Genomic DNA, 9,725 nt, shown 5'->3' with positions numbered 1-9,725 from the left:
TTACCTTTTTCCACGAAAATTGACATTACCCGATCGTTCATCACAATTGAAGACATTCGTGCATTAACTCATACCAAGTGCGTTCCACTGTAATACCACCCAAGGCGTTGGAGCGAGACCGACATATACTACGAACTAACCTATAGTCGAGAAAAACGGTATATTTGCACGAGTCAAGCGAAGCGAGGAGAGCGCAAGCTGTGGCCGTAAGTCGTATATACCCCACCCCGCTGCTCCATATTCAGTGGGAGAGAGAAAGATAGCGAAAGCGAGCGAGAACAGTGTACGGCCGATGGTATACGGGTGAGTGCTGTGTGTATACCCTGGTGACGAGAAAGAACGACGGGCGGAAGGATGGCCGGATTACTATCCAATTCCACGAGGCTCGTCCCGCGCGCTCTTAAACGTGTAACCTTGCTGCACTCCAAGGTAAGTGACTCCCAAGATAATCGCACCTAGACACCCGTCGCCAGGTCACGACGAGTCATCCATTCTCTGATATTTTCGTGTTGTACTGGATGTCCGAAAAAATAAATATCGGCTCGTGTACATTCACTGATTTACACCCTTAGACTACGACGAACCGTGTTACATAATCCCTCTCTCAAAAGTCGTGTCAGACAGAAAAATTACAATCTGTCGCAAGGTGTAGCTTTTTCGGTTCAACAGCTCGAGAACAGAAAAGGGGCCCTTAGCGCAACATGCACGTGACCTATCGCGCACAAAACTTTCTGCTAGTTATTTCGGGCACATACACATCGAACACCGAACGTTAGCTGTCAATTTTTTTTGTCTCCTCTCTGACTTATTGCTACACGATAATGACGACTGATACCTTGATAATTTGTTATGCTCTTGACTTTTACAGGGGGCCCGTACTTATTATCAGAGAGGTGAGCTAAACATTCTTGTTCTCATACGCGTGAGCACTTGTAGATGTCAACATACTTTGATAAACTAATCGCCTGATTATGACGGCTATGTTTTGCAGGATTTAGAACGAGTGTGCAAGCACAAAAGATTTTGGATAAAGTTGTTAAGCAGTGAGTTTTCTTTTCGGTTTTCTCGCTTCGTGTGTGTACATATGTGACGACATGTTTTGTTACGGTATGTGTTTCATTTTTTTGCAGTCACATCAAACCCCATGAGTTTCAACTTTGGAATGCTCACTCTAGATATTTACAAACAACATCATCATTATGTAAGGCACAGCACTGATAATTGTTGTGATAGTAGTATGAATATTTTCATTTATTATTTGGATCATTTGCAGGGGAATCTAAAGATGTTGTAGTGCCACCATTTGCAGAGAGTGTGAGCGAAGGTGATGTAAGGTGGGAAAAAAAGGTTGGCGACCAAGTCAAAGAAGATGAAGTTTTATGTGAAATCGAAACAGATAAAGTATGCTTCATATTCTATGAGAACTTTTTGACAAACATTTGGCTGTCAAGATGATAACAATATGCCATTATTTTTAGACATCGGTTCCAGTGCCATCTCCTGCCTCTGGTGTAATTAGGGCTGTACATATTGAAGATGGTACTACTGTGCAGGCTGGAGCCAAATTGTGTACTATTGAAGTAGGTGCTACTGGTGGTACAACTTCAACGAAAGCAGAAGCACCAAAAGAGCCAGAACCAGTTAAAGCTGCCCCCCCATCACCACCATCACCAACACCAGTTGTTGCTGCTGTTCCACCACCCCAAGCTGCTGTTCCACCACCACCTTCACCTCCTGCTGCAAGACCTCCTCCACCCCAAGCTCCCAAGGCATCAATGCCAGTTGCAGCTATCAAACATGCACAGGTGATAATTGAATATATTAAAAAGATAATGTATTTTTTGGTTTTAATTACAACAATATGTTTATTTCATTATTTCAGTCCTTGGAAGGTGCCAAAGTTCAACTGCCTCCACAAGATTATTCTCGTGAAATTATCGGGACAAGAACTGAACAAAGAGTGAAAATGAACAGAATGCGATTGCGTATCGCGGAGCGTTTAAAGGATGCTCAAAATACTAATGCCATGCTGACAACATTTAACGAAATTGACATGAGGTTTGTGGTGCACAAATATTTAGAAAAGATAAGTTTTTCCAGAAAACTTAAATGTTCGTTTTTCAATGTTTCAGTGCACTCATGGAATTCCGTAAATCAAACCAAGAGGCCTTCACCAAAAAGTATGGACTTAAGTTAGGTTTTATGAGTCCATTCATCGCGGCATCGGCTTACGCTTTGAAAGATCAGCCGGTTGTTAATGCTGTGATTGACGGCAGTGAGATAGTTTATAGGGATTACGTCGATATTAGTGTAGCCGTCGCAACACCAAAAGGTCTAGTCGTGCCTGTGCTTAGAAGCGTCGAAAATAAGAATTTTGCCGAAATTGAAATCGCTCTGGCTGCGCTTGGAGACAAGGCTAGGAAAGGTAAGATCTCGATTGAAGATATGGATGGTGGTACCTTCACGATAAGCAACGGTGGAGTTTTCGGATCTCTGATGGGTACTCCCATCATTAATCCTCCTCAGAGTGCTATTCTTGGAATGCACGGTGTTTTCGATAGACCCATTGCTGTCAAGGGACAGGTATGACAGTTTTACTGCTCAAAAATAACATTTTTTTGTGATTCGTCTTTACGAAAATGTACGATTTTTGATTGATTTCAGGTTGTTATTCGGCCAATGATGTATATTGCTTTGACATACGATCACCGATTAATTGACGGTCGCGAGGCTGTGATGTTCTTGAGAAAAATCAAGGATGCAGTGGAAGATCCTAGAATTATTTTAGCTGGTCTCTAAAAAGAAATAAAGAAAAAACGATTTCCGGAAATAAAGTCAGCTATCGATTCGCTTAGAGCGCCTCTCTTCTTTCCCATGAATCACACACTTGTACAGTTTCATGTCATATTTTAATTTATTACTTATGATGCAAGAGTTGTGCTCCTGTTACCTTTGACGTTTACGTTTTTTTAAAACCACCCAACTGTGATTCAACGAAAGTAAAATATGTGTTTCTGTTGAATACATAAAAACGATGTTAATAGATTATTTCTCTTATTTGCAGTATTTTATTTGACTTAAATAAAATCAAGTTATAATGATATATTTTCTTGTATCCCAGTCATTAATTTTACTTAACTTTTGTAATCACATCTGAATACATGAATTTTAACTTAGTTACTTATTTCAAAGATAAAAGTTTTTAATTAATGATAGATACAATATTATTTAAAATAATAATAAAATAAAATCAAGAAAATATATCATTAATTTTATGAATCTACTCGACTTGTAATTATTTTCATAAACATGTTGATTTAAAAAATGTCTTAGTAATCATTTGTAATTTACTTTTTTCTTCTTAAAATTTATATGTTCTATAGGAGTCAAACACTGCGCTTACAACAAAAAAGGACTACTTAAATTTTAACAAACACGTTCCTTAAAATACGTACTGTAAATAATACGACAATTTAATGATCAGTCTGTAAGCACTTCATTTAATCGCTTGAAACAAGTGATTGTTGTATCATTTTTGAATATAAATAAAACTAAATAAATTAAAAATTACGTACGTATTTAAAATAAAACAAACGATTCCTTAATAAAAGTTAAAAATAAAATCAAATAATAAACATTTTTTTTTAATTAATAACAATAATTCAACAACGCACTGCGAGGTGTTCAAAATAAGCGAAGACCGGTTATACCTAATTATTTTACAAAATTGTATCATAGATGGTTGTATTTGGAAATAATAAAAGTTTTTCTCGATTGAAAATACAATTTTTTATTATTTTGGTAATAACTTAAATATTTTGTGATTGAGTGAATGAAAGATATATATAGAAGTGAATTGTGAAAAAACTTGTAAGCTCATAGGAAGCTGGTTTGTTTTTCGATTATATTTTCAAATTCTGGACTATTATGAAACATTTAATTAAAAGAATATACGTATCTTCATTAAAAATGAAAAAAATGTTTTTCATATGATGAATAAATTCTCAAAAATTAAGACGAATATATTTCTTTGTCTGAAAATTTCATGGTGGTCAAAAATTTAAAACTAGAGTTGAAAAATAATAGCAGGTCGACTCTAAATGATAATTCTGTAAATAGTTACGGTTTTTGGATTTGTATTTTACAAATCCAGGATATTTATTTTTCGAATGTTCGTATGTTTTGATATCTTTATAAACTTGTAAACTACAAAATGTCATAAACAAAAAGTACATTTTGTACTTATAAACACATTGAATAATTAATTTCATGCTATATATATTTTGAGTGTCAATCAACATAGGTGTATATATACCACTGTATCGAATCCAAATAGATCGTGGATATAAGATGGCGGTTGTGTTCCACTGATGACTTTGTGATTTCCATTGTAAAGCTTGTCAGTCTTATTATAATGGTGAGTTAAATATTGTTTAATGATATTTGTTAACAAATATTTCGAATAAATTATATTCTAATTAACAATTTCAATGATAAATCAATTAAATTTCGGTCGAGTATCAACTGTTATTGACCTTAAATAAAACTTAACCTATGTGCTTCTCAATCAAAATAAATCTTTGTTCATAATTACATATTTTTAATACTGATTATATAGGGTCAAAATCAGTCAGGCCCTGGTGGAGCAGGTGGAGATAAAAAGGATGATAAGGACAAGAAAAAAAAATACGAGCCACCTGTACCAACTAGAGTAGGAAAGAAAAAGCGTCGTACTAAGGGGCCAGATGCAGCTTTGAAACTACCTCAGGTAACACCACACACAAGATGCAGACTGAAGCTTCTGAAATTGGAACGTATCAAGGATTATCTTCTCATGGAGGAGGAATTCATCAGAAATCAAGAGCGTCTTAAGCCCCAGGAAGAGAAGAACGAAGAGGAAAGATCTAAAGTTGATGATTTGAGAGGAACTCCAATGTCTGTGGGAACTCTAGAAGAAATCATTGATGATAATCATGCTATTGTATCCACCTCTGTCGGTTCAGAGCATTATGTTTCCATCCTGTCCTTTGTTGACAAAGATCAATTGGAGCCAGGATGCTCAGTACTGTTGAATCACAAAGTACATGCCGTGGTTGGAGTTTTGGGTGATGATACAGATCCCATGGTTACTGTGATGAAGCTGGAAAAAGCTCCTCAGGAAACTTATGCTGATATTGGAGGATTAGATGTTCAAATTCAAGAAATCAAAGAGTCTGTTGAACTTCCTATGACTCATCCAGAGTACTATGAAGAAATGGGTATCAAACCACCTAAGGGTGTCATTTTGTATGGACCTCCTGGCACAGGAAAGACTTTATTGGCTAAGGCTGTAGCTAATCAAACATCTGCCACTTTCCTTCGTGTAGTAGGATCAGAGCTCATTCAAAAGTATCTAGGTGATGGTCCTAAGCTTGTCAGAGAATTATTTAGAGTTGCAGAAGAGCATGCTCCATCCATTGTCTTTATTGATGAAATTGATGCTGTTGGTACCAAGCGATATGACAGCAACAGTGGAGGTGAAAGGGAAATTCAAAGAACTATGCTTGAGCTTTTGAATCAACTTGATGGTATATTTATTAACAATATCTATTGCTGAAGTTTTATTCAATTCAAAGATTGAACTTCTTATCATTTTTATAGGATTTGACAGCAGAGGAGATGTCAAAGTAGTTATGGCAACAAATAGGATTGAAACTCTTGATCCAGCATTGATCAGACCTGGTCGTATTGACAGAAAAATAGAGTTTCCATTACCTGATGAGAAGACAAAGAAGAGAATCTTTACTATACATACAAGCAGGATGACTCTCGCCCCCGATGTAAATCTTAATGAACTGATTATGGCAAAAGATGATTTGTCTGGTGCTGATATCAAGGTAATCTACTTTGAAATTGAAATGTTTATTATTAGAATAGGAACTAAATTATAACACATTTATGTTTTAAATTTTCAGGCAATATGTACTGAAGCTGGTCTTATGGCGTTGAGAGAACGTCGTATGAAAGTTACTTGTGAAGACTTCAAGAAATCTAAGGAAAGTGTGTTGTATAGGAAAAAGGAAGGTTCCCCAGAAGGTTTATATTTATAAAAGAATTGCGTAAAAATTTTTTATTCGCAAATTATTGTTTTGCAATGTTTCTAATGAGTATAATTGAAAAAATAAAAAGTGATAGACAACTTGTTTTTAATTTGATATTAATCCTTTACTTATCTTGGAGTAATATTTAAGTTAAAATCAAGAATATTAATTTAAATTGCAGTTTTAAAAAAGCATAAATTTGTAAGAAAAAAATGAAATAACTTTTTAATATCATTGTTTTATTATAAAATCAAGTATGCACATTTAACATACTAGGATTAATACTATTTACTTTTAATATAGGATCAAAATAGTCTTGCAAGATTTTTGAGATTTTATTGTAATGTTCACTTTGACAGTTCTCAACTTCAACAATCGACTCTGAAGATTTATCTGCAGAACTTTGTGTTTCGCACAAGTAGCATACACTTTTTTTGGTATCTGATAAAATATTTTCTATTTCTTCTGGATGTTTCAATTTTTTTGTTAATTGATCAGAAATACCTTTGTAAGTGCCTAAGAGAAATGCTGTTTTAAAACCATCTCTATAACCTCTGTCAAAACCATCTTGAAAAACTGTGGAAGAACCATCTTCAATACCTTCTCTATATCCTATCTGAAATATAATTATATATAATGAAATTTTATTTTAATTAATAATTTGATTTATTACAAAATTTAGCAAAAATATAGGTATGACTTTTTTACCTTTGAAGCTGAATCAATTATTTTATTCCATGTTTTTGATGCTAGGAATTTATCTTCATCGTGATGATCACAAGAATTCTCCATTAAAATATATTTATTTTCAAACTCAATTAATTACGTATTCTGAATATCTGATCAAACACGAAACCAATTCACATTCACAGCTGATTTCTCTAACTCTATCTTTCTCTCTTACCCTGGATCTACAATAGCGTGCAAAACATCATGTTAACATGTGGTGATGGTCACATAACCTTCTTTCAATTTTTCATGCAAGTGTTGCCTTAAAGAATGAGAAAAGAATTTTTTTTACCCTAAACTGTTGCCTTAAAATATTTACTGTGCGGAGGAGCAGATGTTTGTTTAGGATTATTTATTTTTCAAAGTAAGTACTAATAATATTTTCTTCTATAAAAAAACTTATTTTCTCATTCTTTAAGGCAACACTTGCATGAAAAATTGAAAGAAGGTTATGTGACCGTCACCACATGTTAACATTGTGTTTTGTACCCCATTGTAGATCCAGCCTTACTGGCGTGATTACAGCGAATGGAAGCACATGGCTGCGTAGTATAGTATTCGTCTCCGTCATTCGGATATGAAAACAGATAATAGTTAATGTACGCATGGGCTTTACTGGTTAAGTTTAATTTTAATCTCTGGTTAAGTTTTCTACAGGTACATCATCAATTATATTCAATAAAGACAGTGCACTATTAATTGAATCGTTATAGTTCAAAAATGTTGTAGTGTAACAGTAACATGAACATTGGATAGTAGTAAATATAAATAAATATTAGAAGTACATTACTTTAATTGTGTTAAAGTAAGGAGAATTTTCTATAAAGAATGACTTCAACTTTAGAAAATGCAGGTCAAGTGGAAGAACTTGATTCTGTGGCTCAGAAGTAAGCAAAAAAATTACTTGAAAACAATGGAAGTACAGGTAAATTAATTGTTTTATTTACAGAATACTCACTATGGCTCAAACAAAGCCCAAAGGCATCAGTGACAAAGATATCTCTGCAGAAATACCAAATTTACCAACAACTGAAAGAGCTCAAGCTATCAATAAATTATTAACACTGCACTTGATTAATCTCTATAAACAAGGAGATACTTTATTCTATAAATTAAAAGATCCAGCAAGTGCAAGAGCAGCAAAAGGTGCAGATAACGAGGAGAAAGTTGTGTATACTATTATAGAAGAAGCTGGAAATAAAGGAATTTGGGTAAAAGATATAAGATTTAAGTCAAATTTGGCACCTACTCAACTGACAAAAATTCTGAAAAGTCTTGATACAAAGAAGTTGATTAAAGCTGTCAAGTCAGTTGCTGCTAGCAGGAAAAAAGTATACATGTTGTACAATCTTGAACCTGATGCAAGTGTCACTGGTGGTGCATGGTATCAAGATCAGGATTTTGAAGTTGAATTTGTAGAAGTTCTCAATCAACAGTGCTACAGATTTTTAGAACAAAGGCGAGATAGCCCAAAAAAATATGTCAATGGACCTATGGCAGAAAGAAATGCTTCTTATGCTTCATCAAATGATGTTTGGATGTTTATTAACGACTTAGGAATAAGTAAAGTGAGTAATTAAAAAATTATTTGCTCAATCTCTCCTTTGATATGCTGTTAAAATGTCTATTTTACAGGTTAAATTATCTGTAGCAGATCTAGAAATGATATTGGATACTTTGATTTATGATGGTAAAGTAGAGAAAACTATAACTAGTGACAAAAGAACTCTGTATAGAGCAATTAAACCTTTATTAGATCCTCCAGGTCTTATACAAAGTCCTTGTGGAGTTTGTCCTGTATGTTTACTTGATTTTCAATTATTGTTATATTTATTTAATAATACTAATCATAAATTTTCATTTTTTAGATAAGAAAAAACTGCTGTGATTTTGGTGATGTAACACCAACTAAATGTCATTATATAACTGATTGGCTTAACGTATAATAGATGCTTATCAGGAATAATTTAGAATAATTTTGATATCATTTAATTTCATGATGTCGCTCAACAGTATCAATTAAAATTTTATATCAAAATAAGATTTTTCAAACGCATTCTATATATATGTATAATCTGTATATATAAGTTGATTTATATAACTAAGCTTAGGTAGAATTTAATAGAAACATTTATTAATATTTAATTAGGAATATTTCCAAATGTGATTATTACATGAACATATTTTTAAAAAATAAGAAGTAATGAACGTTATACACACACGCGCGCGCGCACGCGCACACATACACACACACACACACACACATGAAAACTTATATTTTACCAAAAAAATATGCAAACAGGTTTCATTTATTTTTAATATTACCAATTTTTTAATAAATAAAGCTTGTTTTGCATATTTATGCAGCCGTGAGTATCGACTGTTAATATCCGAAAACTCTGATTGTGAGTCACGTTCTTAATGCTTGCGCATACAAAGAATATATTCATATTGAGAGACTTATAAATAACTACGTAAAAATTGTTTTAGATATAAAGTAGGGTAACTCGACAAGATTAAGATGAATATGATAATTATTGAGCTCTAATAAGCCAAATAAAATCATTAAATTTCAATATTTATAACATAATATTTTTTTTAATTTTGTTAATATACAGTTACTAATTATTGTTTTAAAGTTCATTGTTAAATTAATTAATTACAATGTTTAAATTCATTGTTATTAATTATTTATTAATTACAGTAATAGAGCATTGCAGGTGTACAATAACAGAAATATGATGTATGTACATGAATGATTTATAATAATTATATTCATTAAACAATATATTATACATTACAAGTCTACATAAAACAGATATAAAATCATGTAATTAAAATCTATGTTAAAATAAATTTATCAAACAATTATTTAAGTGCATATAGTTTGTTTTTTTTATGTTTTAATATATATCT

The 9,725-nt window shown here is 32.9% G+C and overlaps 4 protein-coding genes across 4 annotated transcripts; 3 read left to right on the top strand and 1 right to left on the bottom strand.

Annotated features, from left to right (window-relative positions):
* Window positions 1–184: 184 nt before the first annotated feature.
* LOC131663610 (dihydrolipoyllysine-residue succinyltransferase component of 2-oxoglutarate dehydrogenase complex, mitochondrial) lies at window positions 185–3,764 on the top strand. The gene is made up of 9 exons (XM_058934093.1): window positions 185–429; window positions 869–893; window positions 992–1,043; window positions 1,131–1,201; window positions 1,274–1,401; window positions 1,479–1,805; window positions 1,883–2,058; window positions 2,133–2,583; window positions 2,665–3,764. Exons 1-9 carry the CDS (start codon window positions 355–357, stop codon window positions 2,797–2,799), a joined length of 1,440 nt encoding a protein of 479 aa, XP_058790076.1. The 5' UTR covers window positions 185–354; the 3' UTR covers window positions 2,800–3,764.
* A 572-nt stretch (window positions 3,765–4,336) lies between these two features.
* Window positions 4,337–6,173, top strand: LOC131663642 (26S proteasome regulatory subunit 4). Its single transcript, XM_058934145.1, has 4 exons — window positions 4,337–4,417; window positions 4,619–5,567; window positions 5,641–5,876; window positions 5,955–6,173. The coding sequence occupies exons 1-4, from the start codon at window positions 4,415–4,417 to the stop codon at window positions 6,087–6,089; spliced, it is 1,323 nt and encodes a 440-aa protein (XP_058790128.1). The 5' UTR covers window positions 4,337–4,414; the 3' UTR covers window positions 6,090–6,173.
* A 149-nt stretch (window positions 6,174–6,322) lies between these two features.
* Window positions 6,323–7,047, bottom strand: LOC131663644 (uncharacterized). The gene is made up of 2 exons (XM_058934147.1): window positions 6,789–7,047; window positions 6,323–6,696 (listed from the first exon to the last, which is right to left on the bottom strand). Exons 1-2 carry the CDS (start codon window positions 6,870–6,872, stop codon window positions 6,331–6,333), a joined length of 450 nt encoding a protein of 149 aa, XP_058790130.1. The 5' UTR covers window positions 6,873–7,047; the 3' UTR covers window positions 6,323–6,330.
* A 273-nt stretch (window positions 7,048–7,320) lies between these two features.
* On the top strand, window positions 7,321–9,609 carry LOC131663643 (probable DNA-directed RNA polymerase III subunit RPC6). Its single transcript, XM_058934146.1, has 5 exons — window positions 7,321–7,466; window positions 7,539–7,696; window positions 7,759–8,377; window positions 8,445–8,606; window positions 8,678–9,609. Exons 2-5 carry the CDS (start codon window positions 7,638–7,640, stop codon window positions 8,753–8,755), a joined length of 918 nt encoding a protein of 305 aa, XP_058790129.1. The 5' UTR covers window positions 7,321–7,466; window positions 7,539–7,637; the 3' UTR covers window positions 8,756–9,609.
* Window positions 9,610–9,725: the final 116 nt, after the last annotated feature.

Source organism: Phymastichus coffea, unplaced genomic scaffold, assembly GCF_024137745.1.
Source record: "Phymastichus coffea isolate CEN01 unplaced genomic scaffold, Cenicafe_Pcof_1.1 PCOF00036, whole genome shotgun sequence".
In the NCBI taxonomy this organism is placed as follows: domain Eukaryota; kingdom Metazoa; phylum Arthropoda; class Insecta; order Hymenoptera; family Eulophidae; genus Phymastichus; species Phymastichus coffea.
The sequence above is the reverse complement of the archived record's forward strand: the minus strand, read 5'-3'. Positions and strand labels throughout refer to the sequence as shown.